The sequence below is a fragment of the Alligator sinensis genome, unplaced genomic scaffold (assembly GCF_000455745.1).
Source record: "Alligator sinensis unplaced genomic scaffold, ASM45574v1 scaffold1510_1, whole genome shotgun sequence".
Lineage (NCBI taxonomy): Eukaryota > Metazoa > Chordata > Crocodylia > Alligatoridae > Alligator > Alligator sinensis.
The window spans coordinates 135,017-152,154 of record NW_005842654.1 but is presented as its reverse complement, the minus strand read 5'-3'; the positions used below and the strand labels follow the sequence as shown (position 1 = coordinate 152,154).

General features: G+C 44.8%; 1 protein-coding gene across 1 annotated transcript in view; it reads right to left on the bottom strand.

Annotated features, from left to right (window-relative positions):
- The window catches only part of ERBIN (erbb2 interacting protein), a 182,687-nt gene that overhangs the window by 119,832 nt on the left and 45,717 nt on the right, over positions 1 to 17,138 (bottom strand). The window contains exon 5 of the mRNA XM_014524730.2: positions 9,907 to 10,024. Within this exon, the coding sequence (XP_014380216.1) occupies positions 9,907 to 10,024 (118 nt within the window). The remainder of the gene's footprint in view (positions 1 to 9,906; positions 10,025 to 17,138) is intronic.

The following is a 17,138-nucleotide window of genomic DNA, read 5'->3' as shown; positions in this document are numbered from 1 at the left end:
CTCAAGCAAATCTCGGGACGTCATTCTCCCCCTGTACTCGGCCTTAGTGAGGCCACAGCTGGAGTCCTGTGTCCAGTTTTGGGCTCCACAATTCAAAAAGGATGTGGAGAAGCTTGAGAGAGTCCAGAGAAGAGCCACGCGCATGATCAGAGGTCAGGGAAGCAGACCCTACGATGACAGGCTGAGAGCCCTGGGGCTCTTTAGCCTGGAAAAGCGCAGGCTCAGGGGTGATCTGATGGCCACCTATAAGTTTATCAGGGGTGACCACCAGCATCTGGAGGAACGTTTGTTCACCAGAGCGCCCCAAGGGATGACGACTAGGTCGAATGGTCATAAACTACTACAAGACCGTTTCAGGCTGGACATAAGGAAGAATTTCTTTACTGTCCAAGCCCCCAAGGTCTGGAACAGCCTGCCACCGGAGGTGGTTCAAGCGCCTACATTGAACACCTTCAAGAGCAAACTGGATGCTTATCTTGCTGGGATCCTGTGACCCCAGCTGACTTCCTGCCCTTTGGGCGGGGGGCTGGACTTGATGATCTTCCGAGGTCCCTTCCAGCCCTAATGTCCATGAAATCTATGAAATAAATAGGTCACAACAGGCCATGGACTGTACTAGGGGCCCAATCTTATGGGGCTTCCAAAGGCTCCTCTCTAAATTAGTGAAGATTAAAGAAAACCACTCTACCCAATGGGACTCAGAGCTCAGTCTAGAAGATCCCATTAAGCATCTCTGTGATGCTTAGTTTCAGTTCTCAGACTGGATTTCTCTCTCCAGAAATAACGTCCTTGTTAACAGCAATATATGGAGATGAGAGATAACAGACCTGATTACCTACCCAATCAGCCCTATTGGCTCTCTGCAAATTTTTGTACAGTCAGGACCTGACCTCTCTCTAAAAGAGTACAAAGTTTTCAAAAAGTTAAATGAATAGAGGATTGTTGGGCATGGAGTCCGGGCAAGGAAGAGGAGTCAGGAGATAAATGCAAGGAAGGAGAGGCAGTAGAAACAAAAGAGAAACATTTTGAGCAAAATATTCCAGAAGTCTTGCAGGATAAGTTTCTGAGTATAGCCTTCCCCATTGATTTGAGATCCAGTGAGGGAATATATGGTAGAAGGGAAAACCTATCATGGCAGAAGGCTTGCCAGGCTGTACAAGAGACAAGAAATCTAGAAAAAAAAAATCGAAGAAAGCCCCATGCTAATAACACATGGCTGCAGCACTCATTTGAGGTCTTCCTAATACATTTGGGCAAAAACATCCCCCAAATATACATGATTAATCTAGTGAAGTATCTGCTTCAATTAGCTTTGCTAAATCATAATTCAGTTTTCTGATGTAGCTACAAAATTCATCTGAAAAAATATCAAAATAAATCACAGCTTTAAAATGCATAGTTGTGTACCTTCTAAAAATTAAGCCTACATCTACCTCCGAGTTGTAAATAATATGTATTAAACTTATACCAAACAACAAGAATACACTTTTTGGAGAAAACAATGATTAAATCAAGGCTTCCTGACCAGTGGTTTAAATCACAATTTAAACTGATTTAAATCAAACCCACCCTGCAATACAGTTCAATTTACCAGTAGATACAAAATGTTTCTGCATGGACACAAATCAGCAAAGGGTCTGACTGTATGCATACTTGGCCATATATCAGCAAAACTACCTCCTCAAGTAAATTCATACTAATTCAATAAGAATAAAGAATAACAAAAACTCAAGTGGTGCTAGTAGGCTGACTGAAGTAAGTCAGGAATGAAATTATGCTGTACCTGGTGATTTATTTGGCACTCTGATGTAGGTACATGTGCAGTAGTACCCTTTGGAAGATTATTTTAGAACAGTATTTCTCGACCTGTAGGTTGCAACGCAAAAGCAGGTCTCAAGAATATATGAAAGGATCATGAACAAACTTTAAAAATGGATTTTTCTTTAAAGAAGAAAAACATGGGCAACCATGGCTTTTCCCTTGTAGGCTGGCAGAGTTCCAGCTGGGGCTTGGAGGGCTGGGGCCTGGGGGAGGAGGACAGCAGGTCGGGAGTGAGGGGCAATGGGTTGGGACCGGTCACTGATGTTTACAAATGGGTCCCGGTACAAAAAAGGTTGAGAACCACTGTTCTAGAATATGTGAAAGTTGCAATCTGGTGACCTGATTAGAAAGTGTGAGCATGTGCAGTTGGGAAACCAGGTCCCTTCTTCTGAGAAGTAGTGATGCAACAGGTTTGACTGACAGGTGAATGTTGCAATTTGGGTTGATGATTATTAAAGATATGAATGATGGATGGATGGCAACTGATGACGACTGGATAACACAGGGTGGTATGAGATGAGGCGAGTAAGAGTGTAACAGGTAACCGCTGAACCAGCTGGGCACGAGTGAGAGTGTGGGCATGTGGGAGAGTATGTGGGTTCACATCTCTGTGGGAGCATGGCTGTATTGATCACCTTGGCTAATAATAAATCTCGCTCACCACTTCTATCTGGGCTTGACAGAGTTGGGGACCACTTTCCCTCTAATACTGGGTTCAAATCAAATCAGGCCCAACAATGCCTGTTTCATTTAAAAAAAAAAAAAAGATTCTCCTGGTACACAGGAGATTGTTATCTGCTAAAGAATCCCTATTGGTTTTATTAATTATTTCAGTACAGATAAGTGCTATCATTCATAACAGCATGAAACCTCATGAAAGCGAATATAACAGAAATGCATAGTGAAACAATATTTTTGTTTTGTCTGCTGTACAAGTATTATAGATTCTAATTATTGTTTTTAGAAGTCAATTAAATGGCTGTTCCCAATATGTTGGGCTTCAGAGCCTCTAATGATCAGGAAATTGGAAGCAATATTTATCAATTAATTGCACAAAAGACTCAGGATGCCTACTTCCCCTCAGCTGTAGTCATATCAGCCTTGTTCTATTAACTCTTCTTTAATCTTTACTTCTAACAAGAAAATTAAACCTAAAATGAAGGATAAAAAGGAAAAAAAAGAGCACAATACACAGGAAGGCAAGAAAGCAAGACAGAAGAAATACAAAGAAACATAAAAAGAACAAGGTCAAAATAGGGCAATAAACAAAAGGAACCATTTCTCTGATTTTTCTTCTGTACTTAGTGCTCTGAATTCCAAATAGCTCTCTTCAACTCGGAGGGAAGCTCCCCACCTAACCAGAGATCAAGCCAAGAGAAGTCAAGTGCTCCCACTCCCTGCCACCACACATTTTGCTTCCATTGGCTTATGACACATCTACTGGGCATGTTACATGACTCTTCCTGTACCATGTCCATCTTATGGGTGTGGAGACCATGATATCTGCTCAGTTTCTTTGGTGGATATCTGGTCCTCCACTAGCAACTGGCTCTAACATTAAAAATCAGAAGTGCAGTTCAAATTCCACTCCAGATAAGCCCTTCTTCAAGACTTCTGCATGTTACATCCACTTATAGTCCATGTTATTGGACTCACCCCAACCTGGCAACTGAACGTGCTCTGCCCCACAGCTCCCTCAGGACCATGTGCCGGGCAAGGGAAACATCCTGGCTTGGTCATGGTGAGCCCTATTGGTTCACTATGTCCTAGCACTCTGGCTCAGCTAATGGGGTCCCCTGAGCCTGGCATTCTGAAAACTGCTGCAAAGCTACACTGTGTGGCTGTCAGTCTGCTGACAGGAGGGTGTGTTGTGGGGGGATGTTGGCTCTGCACCCAAAGCCAGGAGGGCTACATCACATGGCTACATGCAGGGCTACATCACATGGCTGTCAACCAGCCCCACCACACAGCTGACACTGGCAACCCTGTGTTCAATTGCAATGGAAGCCAACAGAAACCAGTAAGAAACTATCCAGATCCTCTAGGAATAAGGATTTTTTAAAAGCCAAACTCTACCCCCAGTCACCATGTTGTGTTTCCATGAATAAGAAGTTGGGTCTTTGATGCACCTTAGAATAGAAAATGTATGTGCAGTATTCTTTCCTTAGCTATGGCCTGATTAATAACAAGCCTGTAAAAACACATAAGCTTACAAATCACCAGTACAAATTTGAGGCACAAATGAGCATGCTTTCTTGTCATTAAGGACTGCAAGTCAGCTGTACTGCTACTAACAGTGGTCTGAATGTTAGGACACTTAAACATGGTAGACAGTACTTCCAAAATTAATTTGTGCTGAATTAACTGTTTCTATTAAAAGCAATGATTTTTTTCCCCTATTAGCTTCACTGGGAGATCAATGCAGATTATTACTGGAAACAAAACTTAATTGTATTATGAATGTTGCATCTTTGTTGTTCCTTCTTCTACTGTCTGTTAGGGAACCGAGATCTTTGATTTTTCTGATGAGTCTGCTATCAGTTTCATATATGGATTGAGCAAACAGTTTGTCCCCTCCCCCTACTAGATATCATAACTTGGCTTAATGTTTTTTAGCCTGAGGTTGTGACTTCCAGTTCTAGAGCCACATGTTGGCAAACTACCACATTACAGCCTATGAGGCTAGCTGAGTACTAGAGGACATCCAGAGATGCATTAAAATCCAAAGTCCAGCACTTGAGAACATTTTGTTAAATAATGCAAATTAAATGCTCTTCTGAACTTTAGTAGTACTGTGTCAAAAATGGTCAACCCGTGATAGTACTAACTCCAATAAAACCAAGATATAGACAAAATTCAAATGGTAGCTGATGAAGCATCAAAATTTCTTTTTGCCATACATTCAATCCTACCCCAACTGTAGGGTCCGCTAGCAACATGCTCTCTCCAGCCCCACGACCATGGGAAGTGTAGTCTCTGACTAGAGATGACTTGATAGCATCAAGCTGAGGAGAACTCAGATATAATTTGTATCTATAGATACTATAGCTCCATTTAGCCATGCTACTTGGTCATTCTACCTTGCTTTGGAGCTTCTATTCCTCTTTTATAAGTTTTCAATAAAAGGAAAATTTGTAGAAATATAAGCTTGCTTCGAACCAATGGAGCAGTACTGCTGCGGGGTCTCCCCTCTATTAAATTTGTTTTCCTCCTTTTCACTTACGAGGATTTCCTCTGGAGGCAAATCTAGAGTAGCTGCTTCTTTAAACAAAATGTGCAAACTCTCAGTAGGAATGATTGTTCTAAACTCCTTTCTGACTTGGATTGGAAGCTGAAAGCTGAGAAGTGTATTATAATTGATGCCACTTGTGGTAAATAGATTTCATTTTGCGCCCTTTCAAGTGCCTCTTACACCAGTCCTTTCAAAGGTGAACCGAAGGCTCTTTTACTTCCTTTCATGCTCTTTTCTTGCTGACAGATGAAACCTGTCAATTAGGATATAGGTAAGAGTAAAGTTTCAGCATATGTAATAGAAAAAGGAGTTGAATCAGAAGTCCTTCCAGCAGACTCTCCTTGGTCTGCTCTTTGGCAGTCTGCTGTCACAAAAGCTGCTATCGGAGTGGCTGTGCAGGAAACTTCTCCAGCCTTTTGATGTTGTCCTTCTACTTGCATTTCTCCCCAAAGAAGAGGAAAAGTGGAAACTGCCATCACATGGACCAGAGAAAAAAAATGGAGGCTGAGATGCTCGTGATACTTCCTAGGACCTTTTCTGTTCAAAGGAGGGAAACTACCAAAAAAACCTATCCTGGATTAATTGCTTAAAATGCAAGGTACTACTTTGAAGTGCTTCACTTCTCATTGCATCTGTATTGGTATGGAGGCGTGGGGGTAGCATAGATCCTCCAGAATCCCAGTGTTCTGTCCTCCCCCCTGCCCTTTCACTGAAGGGGAAGAGAGAACTGGGTGAACAATCAGACAGGTTGCCTGATAGCCTGCCAGACAGGACCAGAAGCCAGCAGCTAGACAGATGCACAGGGCACTGCAGATATCACATGCCCAGGCACTCAGGGACTACAGACTGTTCTGCTTCTCTCTCAAGGGGTGAGGGTGGAGTGGAGCTACAGGTCACTGCAGCCTACCTGTAGCACTCCCATACTGCTGTGGTGGTGATTTTAAAGTGTTCCAGGGAAGGGCATGACAACAAAGGATGTATACAAGTCTGGCAGCTGAAACACTACATTGTTGAAACATTTCCAAGGCTGTTATATTTAGAAACATTTCAAATGTTGCATCTGTCTGCATCCTAACACTTCAGAAAAGTTGAACTGTTGAATATTGAGAAAGAGAACCCTCACAGAAACTTTCTATAGATGTTCAGCTGTCAGAAGGCTTTCCAATATCTCCAACATAAGACCTTCCAAGGTACATACATCCTCAGCTTCACAAATTCATCCCACCTGTCAAGGGGAAACTTTTTACAGGCAATGCTATCCACCCTCTAAAGTCCCCAACAACAACATTTTGAATATGCAAATTAAAATACAGGACACATACTTGTTAATTAAGTAGCTAAGTCATCAGTTTATCCAGAAATTCTTTTGCAGAGATTAATCACCTAGTTTATCCAAGTCAGTAAAACTGGCTACAGACTCACATTTGTCAACTTACACAGGTAGAAAAACTAAAAGGAATGGGAAGCTTAGCCAGATTCACCCGTAAGCTGAGAGAGGGGTACAGAGATAATAGTACTGCAGTTTGTTCAAAGGAGGCTTTGGGATAAAAAAAAAAAAAAAAAAAAAAAAGGGAAGAACAGAATTGTCCCATTTCCATAGCTGTGGATAAGGAAAAGGAAAAGGAAAAGTGAAAACGGTTTCCTCCATTTCTTTAAAAAGTATTAAAAACAGCTTCAAATTTATCGAGACATTGGAATAAACTCCAGTACCTATTACCTCATAAGCCAGGATGAGTCAAGAAACTCCTGGAGAAGGGGGAGGGGGTGTATCCTAAGATAAAAAGCAATTTTTAAAATTGGAGGAAGATTTGGGTAGGGATGGGACCTGAAGATTTCAGGTTCCGGCAAATGACTGAAAAAATAAATCAGGCTTATGATAGAAAGCCACCTACAACATGGTTACAAATTTTTCCCGGGGGACACTGTAAATTCAGAAATAAAGCTGCTTCATAGTTTATTCACATACCAAATTATACAGCTACTGCCTTCTTAAAATACTTTATCTGCCTTTAAGAAAGAAACATTCTTTGAGTAGATTTTTTTTTTAAATTTGACTAAAGGTTACATTATTTTGGATAGATAACTCTCTACAACTGGTAACTTATCAGCTGTCTACTTGTACGCAAATAATTTGTAGCACCCAAACAAAGAAAAGCTGTTGCTGCTTTCAAGTTCCACTTAATAACAACTTCTATGTTAGAAATAATTAATCCTTTCAACAGTACAGTCTATGACAGAAAAACACTTCTTTTAGCTAACTTAATCATTTTGTCATAGTGAAAGTGTTTAAGGACTGTCTCATTTAGAAAATACTATTATATATTTGTACCAGGAGCACAGAAACAACAATCAAGTTATTCTACATTTACAAATGCCATATTCATTTTTTAAAAATATACACACATAGTATTAAGCTGGTCATAATGGACAATGAAAGATAATGCAACCTCTCAGCAGCTGGATTTTTTTTTTTTTTTTTAGAAAGAAGAATCTTTTCTAATTTTTTGGTATCAATGCTGGATTTAAGCATTTCATCTTAATGAAAGTAATATACTGAATACAGATCAGTGTTGCAAAATAACTAGCTAAAGTATATAGAAGATTATTTAATGTGATTTAACTGAAATTTAGATCTCTTCTTTTCTTAGAACTCTGGGCTTTTGCATTAGAGAAATATGCAAAGAAAGAACACCATGTATTGACCAAGAGGTCTACAACTGCTACAGCTTTTAACAACAACAACCTACCTCTGTATCAACAGCTTATCAGAACCACTGTTCATTTTTTTTGTTCAAACTCCAATTTAGACCTCTTCTTTAGGAGATAGCTTATGAGGTATTTAAAGTTTCTCCTATTGGCTCTTGAAAAGGTTAATACCTGAATGCAGGGAACTTGCACAATAGATAAAAAAATTTCTGGAAATTGTGCTTGACAGGAGAATCCAGGAAACATTAGAAAGAATAGTCTACTCAACAATACTAAGAGGCCTCAGAGTTGAACATTTTTCAAGGAACAATTCTCTTCTCAGAACAACATGTGCATGACAATTCTCTTGATTATATGGCAAGGTTTTGCCTTTGAACGCGTTAAGAGTTTGTAAATAAAACTATTAATCAAAGCACAGAAAACCTTCACGATTTTAGCAGTCCCTATCTCCCTGTTTGTTTTCTTTTGATTTTTTAAACTGTAGGCTGTATCAGAAGCTTATTATAGCAAACTCTGTTAGTCTGCAATAAGTCCCCCTGCATTCATGTGAATTAAAGTGGCAATAAAACTTTAATAGGGAATGTTGCATCTTAGCCCCTACCAAAACACTAAACATTGTTCCTCAATTGTTCTGATTGGGCCCACCATGCTTGAACACACTCATAGTTGCATAGAACTACCAATTTGCCAAAAAGCACCACTAAAAAACCAATATATTTTAAAACAAAACACAGGCGCATAAGAATCAAATGCGAATAAGAATCAAATGTCCAATTTTCGTTTGGAATGAGTTACATAGTGCATTTAATCTTACAGTATTAAGTAAAAGAAACGGTTTATATTGGAGTTCAGGAAAAGAAAGCCATAGCTGAGACAATATACAACAAAGGCAACAACAATAAATATAAGCCAACAAAAAAAAATTGGGTCCAGTGTCTCAAGAAGTCACTAAACATGTTTACACTAGTGAAAAAAAAATGGGGAAAGAGGAGCAGATAGCGTAATGCTGTCCTTCATAACTCACTCAAGTGCAATGCAGAATTAGTCCTGGAAGTCAGGGATAAAATTACATCACTGTAGGCATTTTATGTCCACATCTTACCTCATGGCAGCTGTTTACCAAGCTAAACAAGCTTGCCACCACGCAGTGCAGGTAACAGCACCTACTCCATGCAGCTACCCAGAAGAGCCAGTCCCCTGACCATCCCCCTATGATCTGAACAGGTTTTGTAAACAGATGTACTGTATTTACCCAAATCCAAGATGACTTCCAATTTAAGACACACCCCAAGCCTCCCAATAATTAGATAATAAACATAGAGAAATTATAAATTAGTTATAAATTTACATGTACAGAATCTAATTTTAAGAGAGTCGTCCTAAAATTTGCCCTCCCCCCACCACGGCAGTGGAGCAAGCAATGGCAGGGCAGCATGTGGCCGGAGGGTGCAGGGGGAAGCCGGGGACCAGTGGCAGGGAGGCAACCGCCCTGGGCTCCACATTTTGGGGGGCCCTGCACAGCTGGATGGAGCGGCCGCGACAACTCTGCATCGCCACTGCTGGTTTCGCATCCAGCCGCTTGCTCCCCTCTCCCCCGCCACCACCAATAGTGGTGGTGGCTTCTTTGCATCCATGGTGCATGGGATTGGGGCAGGGGCAGGGCGCCGGCCCTGCACAACCTGATTTGCCCGGGGCCCTGCACCTTGCTCAGGTCTGCTCTGCTGGTAGTTATGCCTGTACCTAATGTCTTAATCTTACAAATTATGTACGTGGGACACAGATCAATGTTTCTACTTATCGGATTAAAATCAAAACCTCATACACCTCTTTACATATCCATTGTTATCAGTAAATCTGAGCATGTACTTAAGTTTTTTTGTAGAGTAGGATTTCATTCTACCATATTATTTTTTCTGTACCAAATTTCAAAGAGATAAATCAACCACTTGGCAAGGTATAAAAATCAATATCCCATGTATTCTAAAATTACATTTTTTCATAAAGCAAATTTGATACACACTTAGGTTAGTGATCTAAATCTTAAAACAAATAGTTGTTTTCTGATAATGATAATTTAATCTGTAAATCTATACATTCATAGTATCTTGCCTTTTAGTTCATTCAAAGTAATAACCAGAATAACTTACCATTCTTGCTGACATCCAGTTCCCTGAGATTAATGAGATTTGCAATGGATGCTGGCAAAGTGGTTAGATCATTGTCTGGCAAACTCAGCTTGTGCAGACACTGACAGTTAAAAAGTTGCTATTGAAACAAACAAAAAAAAAGAAATAAGTGAATGTGACCTTTTAGGAGTTAGTTTATAAGAGCATATATTGTATTATAGTATACTATATTATATAGGTGTGCGACTTTTGTTTTTATTCATTTTCTGAAAAGCCAATGAGAAAGACAGGATACCAACAAATTTTGACTACAACTTAGTATATTAAACCAATTGTTTATTTAACTTCAATTAAATTTAGCCTGTTCATCAACATGGGTTCATTAGAGGCAGGTCCTGTCAGACCAACCTGGTGGCCTTTTATGACCAGGTCACAAAAGCTTGGACGCAGGTGTCATAGTGGACATAGTTTTCCTGGACTTTAGGAAAGCCTTCAACACCGTCTCTCACCCGATCCTCATTAAAAAATTAGGCTTCTGCGGTGTCGACGCCTACACAGTCAGATGGGTTGCAAATTGGATGGAGGGCTGCACCCAGAGAATGATAGTGGATGTGTCATTTTCGACCTGGAGGGATGTGGGCAGTGGGGTCCCCCAGGGCCTGGTCCTCGGACCCACACTGTTCAACATCTTCATCAATGACTTGGACAAGGGGATGAAAAGCACCTTGTTAAAATTCGCGGATGACACTAAGATGTGGGGAGAAGTGAGCAAGCTGGAGGAGAGGAACAGGCAACAACTAGATCTCTACAGGTTACAGAGATGGGCGGATGCAAATAGGATGGCTTTCAATACGGACAAGTGCAAGGCGTGCACCTGGGGAGGAAGAACCAGCTGCATACATACAGGCTGGGGAACTCCCTACTCGTCAGCACAGAGGCAGAGAAGGATCTTGGAATCACTACTGATTCCAAGATGAACATGGGCCGCCAATGTGGGGATGCAGTCAGGAAGGCTAACCGCGCTTTGTCATGCATCCATAGATGCATCATGAGCAGGGGCAACGAGGTGATCCTTCCCCTTTATGTGACATTGGTCAGGCTGCAGTTGGAGTTCTACGTCCAGTTCTGGGCACCGCATTTCAGGAGGAATGTGGACAGCATCAAGAGGGTCCAGAGGAAGGCCACTCGCACGATTAGGGGGCATCAGGGCAGGCCCTATAAGGAGAGGCTACAGGACCTGAACCTGTTCAGCCTCCACAGGAGAAGGATGTGAGGGGATCTGGTGGCCATCTATAAACTGGCCAAGGAGGACCAGCAGGCAATGGGAGAGTCCATGTTCCCCCAAGGACTACCGGGGTAACAAGGAACAAGGGCCATAAGTTGACTGAGTAGATTCAGGCTAGATATCAGGCGCCACTACTTCACTGTCAGGGCGGCTAGGAGCTGGAACCAGCTTCCAAGGGAAGTGGTGCTCTCCCCTACCCTGCGGGTCTTCAAAAGGAGGTCAGACAGCCACCTAGCCGGGGTCATTTGACCCCAGCATCCTTTTCTGCCCATGGCGGGGGGGTTGGACTAAATGATCTGCTTAGGTCCCTTCCAACCCTACCAACTATGAAACTATAAAGTTTAATTTACAAGGATAAGCTGTTATACTGATTGTACCGTTATTGGTTATTATATTGTACAATATTATATGCTAGTGCCCCCACTACGGAAAGAATGTAAACAAATTGGAGAGTCCAGCAGAGGGCAACAGAAATGGTTTGGGGGCTGAGGCACATGACTACTGAGGAAAAGCTGAGGGAATTGGACTCATTTAGTCTGGAGAAGAGGAGACTGGGAGGGGATTTAATAGCAGCTTTCAACTACCTGAAGGGCGGTTCCAAAGTGGATGGAGCTAGACCAGGGGCAGGCAAAATACTGCCTGTGGGCCTGATTCAGCTCACCTGTCAATTTCATCTGGCCCGTGGGCACCCATCAACTAACTGTACACCACCCAGGCCATGCACCTAGCTCCCACCCTTGTTCTACCTTCTTGTTGGTAGAAGGACCCAGCCCAGCCAGCGCACAGCTTCTGGGCAGGGTTGATGCTGCCACTGCTGCAGCCACTAAGGGACCTGCTCAGCTTCCATGGCATCCAGCCTTCTCCAGGTACCAGGTAGGGAAGCGACAGGGGCAGGGGAGAGGGACCTGCAGCTGGGTGGCGGCACAAAGCATCAAGCTGGGGCTGGCGACAGCATGGAGCCCATGTCCAGGGGACAGCAGGAGCTCGGCTGGGCAGGGTGTGGCTGTGAGGGAGTGTGGGGGGTGCGGGACCCCCCCCATTCCCAAATCCCCCCCACCCAGCACACAGCCCCCATCAGCAATGGCAGAAGCAGCAGCACACGGCAGGTGTTCACGGCCCATGCAGGCACACTCACCCAGTGGTGCACAGCTGCAGCCAGCGCTGCACGTAGTGGCAAGAAGCACAACCTGGCCAGCCCACCTCTTATCACACAGAGCTCCCTGCAGTTCATGTGCAGCTCCCAGCACTTGCATGCCAGTGGAGGAAACCCCACACAATGGAGCCAGCTACCTTCCTCCACTTCCTGGAGTGCAGGTCTCGGGACTCTGCCAGAAATGGTGGGGAGACCCGTCCCTGCCCTCTGCTTCCTGGTGTAGTCCCAGGACCTGCATGGCAGGGAGCAGAGAAGGCACCTGGCTTCATCATGTGGGGCTTCCCCCACTGGTGTGCAAGTGCCAGGAGCTGCACATGTACTGCAGGGAGCCCCGCATCATAGAGGCAGGCTGGCCTAGCTGCACCCCTTGTCACCCAGTGCAGTGCTATTTGGGGCCATGCATTGCTGGGCGGCAGCACCTGCATGGGCCACAAGTGCCCCAAACACCTGCTGTCTGCTGGCTGGTGCTGCTCCTGCCACCGCTGGCAGGGGCTATGCACCATAGGGAGGGAGTAGGTGGGGGGGGTCCTCACTCCCCCCACACACATCACACCCCCCAAAACACTGCTCCCACAAGCCCCCACATATACACACACTCCCAACATACCCTATTGCCCCTGCACACACAGTCACACCCCCTCACAAACCTCACCATACACACATCCCCCAACCACACCATGCAAGAATAAGACACTTTTTAGATATTATACAATTACCTTTATATACAGTATGCAAACACAAAGCATGACAAAAATATTTTTTGTAATAAAATGAAAATAAGTTATAGCACATGTTTGTCTTTTAGCATAATTTTTTTTTTTTTTCTGGTTCCAAGATGGCAACCCTCCCCTCCCAAAAGGAGTACTTTCAGGGGGCAAAGGGAGAGGAGTCTGGTAGCAAAGGTCAGGGGTTAGGGGACAGGACTTCCAATTCCAAAATGGCAACCAGGGTGCAGGGCTACCCTTGAGGCCCTCAACAGCTCACCATAACTCTGTAAGCAGTCCTCCAGCTGAAATAATCGCCCACCCTCAAGCTGGACTATTCTCAGTGGTAGCAGGTAAAAGAAAAAGGAGCAATGTTCTCAAGTTGCAGCAAGGGAAGTTTAGGTTAGATATTAAGACATACTCTCTCACCAGGAGGACAGTAAAGCACTGGAACAGGTTACCCAAAGAGGTTATGGAATCTCTATCCTTGGGGATTTTGAAGACTGAGCCAGATGAAGCTTTAGCTGGGATGATCTAGTTGGGGATGGTCCTGCTTTGAGCAAGGGGTTGGACTAGACCTCCTGAGCAGTGGCAATGCATAGGGGGTGCATGTGCACCCCCTGAGAGCGCCGGTGCACCCCCTGACAGCCGTGCTCACTGCTTAGGTGATAGGCGGAGGGGGCAGGTGGGAACACCAGTGCCCCCCCTGCAAGCAATGGCCGATCGCTGCAGCCACTTTCATGAGTGGCTGGGGCTGCTTCTAGGAGTGGCTGCAGCGATTGGCCAGTGCTTGCTCCCAGAAGCAGCTGCAGCAAGCACAGCAATCTGCCGACACAGGATCACCCGGGGGATACCCACCCCAGTCCCCAGGATCAGCCGCAGAGGGACTCCACTGGTCAGCAGGACTGGTTACAGGGAGGGCACGTCCCTCCCCCCTGACTAAGGCGGCATCAGTTGCCCATGCTCCTGAGGCAAATTCAACCCCAATTTTCTGTGATGATTCTATGACTGTACTATTGGTGAAGTACTAATACTCTATGAACATCAATGAAAGAAAGAAAACCCTTTCTCTAAATATGGGTTGGAAGAGGGCCAACCAAATGTAAAACCACCACCACACACAGACAAGGGGCAAGCAAAGCATAAGATAATACCGATATAATTTGCCCTACCAACTTATATAACAACCATTGGTCCTAGCACTTCAGCTGTCACAACGCTGTTAGCTATGATAGTCTAAACAGTCCATCTTTACCCTTGCCTTGTACCTAACCTCTGACTGAATCAGAGATGCATAAGCTTTCATGAGCAAAAGATGACTTCATGAGATGCTACCATCCCTGATTCAGTTAGTCTATAAGGTACATCTATACCTGCTTTGTTCCCAATACTGTGAAAGTGTTGTAAGTATCACCACAAGGAGAATTTTAAAGAGGAATCTGAAGGACAAAGTGAAAGCACAGGTGTTTAGAGTGATCTATTCCCACATACAGAGTTGTACAGTCATAGAGAAGTAGCGCTGGAAAGGACCTCCAGAAGTCATCTAGTCCAACCCCCTCCTGATGCAAGATCATTCCTATCCAAATCATCCTATACAAACCATAATCTAAACTTTACATTAGACTTCCCTCAACCCTGACACAACATTAACCTAATACCCTAACCTGCCACAGGTAAAGCAGGGGAACCACAGCTGTCAACATCCTGCTCCCATAAAATATTGTCAATATAGGCCCAAGAGGTCTGGGCAGAATCCCCCCCCCCTCCCCCCCGAGGAAGGCAAAAAACCCCATAGTCCATACCAATCTGACTATGGGGTAAAATTCCTTCCTGACCCCAAATATGGCGATCGGTTGGACCCCGAGTAGAGCCAGGAGCCTCCAGCTTTGCTCTTAGTAAAAGAATCAGCACACACCACCGCTGAAGTTCCCAGCCTTAGCTGTAGCCAACACCCAATGCCGCTGAAGAGGCTTAAACACCCTGACACAACACAAGAAAGGATGGTGGAAGGGAAAGCAACCAGCAAAGCCCAGAAACATGGGAAATACGTATGGCAGAAAACAGGCATCGGTACTGATCCTGACCAGTGGCTGTACAACCTCTTCTTGAACACCTCCAATAATGGAGAGCCCACAACTTCCCTAGGCAGTCTATTCCACTGCCTCACTATTTTCACAGTTAATACGTTTTTCCACATAGCCAATCTAAGTTTACTTTGCTGCAACTTCAAGTCATTGGTTTGCATCCTCCTCTGTGCAGCAGAAGAGAAAAGGTGCTTTTCCTCCTCTTTATGGCAGCCCTTCCAGTATTTGAAGGCTGCTATCATGTCCCCTCTTACGCAACTTTTTCACAAGCTGAACATGCCTAGCTCCTTCAGTTTCTCTTCGTACGACTTACTGTCCAAGCCCTTGATCATCTTTGTTGCATGCCTCTGGACCCTCTTCAACTTCTCCATTTCCTTTTTAAGATGTGGTGCCCAGACCTGCACACAGTACTCCCAATGAGGCCTAACCAGCGCTGAGTAGAGTAGCACTATCACCTCCCATGTCTTGCACCTAATGTTTCTACTGATGCAGCCCAAAACCACATTTGCCTTTTTTTGCAGCTGCATCACACTGCAGACCAGATGCTTGCAAATGTCTTCCTTAGAATATGCTCCAGTAACCCCCCAGGTATTGAGGTGAGGCTTACCAGCCTGTGGTTCCCTGGGTTCTCCTCACCTTATTTAAAAAGGAGCACTACACTGGCCCTTTTCCAGTCCTCTGGTACCTGGCCTGTCTCTCACAACTTCATGAAAATCATTGCAAAGGATTCCGAGATCTCCTCTGCCAGTTTCTTCAGGAGCCCTGCTAACTTTAATTCATTCAGACCCAACAAAAGCTCTTTGACCATCTCGTTATCTCCTCCTTTAGTTTGCCCCTTCCTTATTATGATAATTTCTATTTGGTGTCTGGCAATTCAATTTTTTCATGAAGGCAGAGGCAAAGTAGCTGTTGAGTACCTCTGCCTTCTTTGCATCTTCAGTTAGGAGTTCCCCCTGGCTTGTTAACAGAAGACCCAGACTCCTTGGTTCTTCTTTTCTAGCCAGCATACTTACAGAACCTCTTCTTGTCCTTAATCTCCTTTGCCAGGCAGGTGCACCTCATTCTTTATCTTTGCCTTCCTGATTTTGTCCCTGAAGGTTCTTGCTATTTCCTTGTACGCCTTCCTTGGTGACCTGCCCATTCTTCCACTGCCTGTATGCTTTTCTTTTGCATTTGAAGCATTTTAGAAGCTCCTTGGGCAACCACATTGGTCTCTCACCATTCTTCTTGTGCTTCCATCATGCCAGAACTGTTTCTTGTTGGGCTTACTGTGCCCCTTAGAAGCTCCCAGCCCTCCCACATGCCTTTATCCTTCAATCTATCCTCCCATACCACCGTGCTTATTAGCTTCTTGAGTCAGATGAAATCCGTCTTTTTCAAATCTAACATTGTGGCAGTATCATTGGTGCCTATGTGGATAAGCAGGAAGGGATAGTGGTCTGAAGGATAGAGGAGCTTTGACAGACTTTTGGTGATGTTCAGAATTCAGGCTTCAGGCAGGCAGCACACCTCCTAGGCCCCCAAAACTGGATGACAACTTGGTGCCCATGATCATGCTCCTACACCAAGCTTGTCCAGTATACAGCTCGTGGGCCGCCATGCGGCCCGCCAAGCCATTTTATCTGGCCTGCAGCAGCGGCACCACCACCACCGTGGAGCGTGAAGCTGCGGCCGTGGCGCCACGGAGCGCGGACCCACAGCAATGCAGAGCACAGAGCTAGCGGCAGTGGTGGCGAGGCAGGCAGGGAGCGCTGCGGAGCAGCAGTGGCGGTGGCGCAGAGCCGCAGTGGCAAAGCAGGCAGAGAGCATGGAGGGAGCACAGCGAGGCGGGCAGAGAGCGTTGCGCCACAGCGGTGAGGCGGTCAGGGAGCACGGAAGGAGCGCGGAGCCACAGCGGCGAGGCAGGCAGAGAGTGAGGATGGAGCGCAGCGAGGGCGGATGGAGCGCAGCGAGGCGGGCAGAGAGCGCAGAGCCGCAGCGGCTAAGGGGGGAGGGAGGGCAGAGGGGGGACGGCGGGGGAGGGGCGG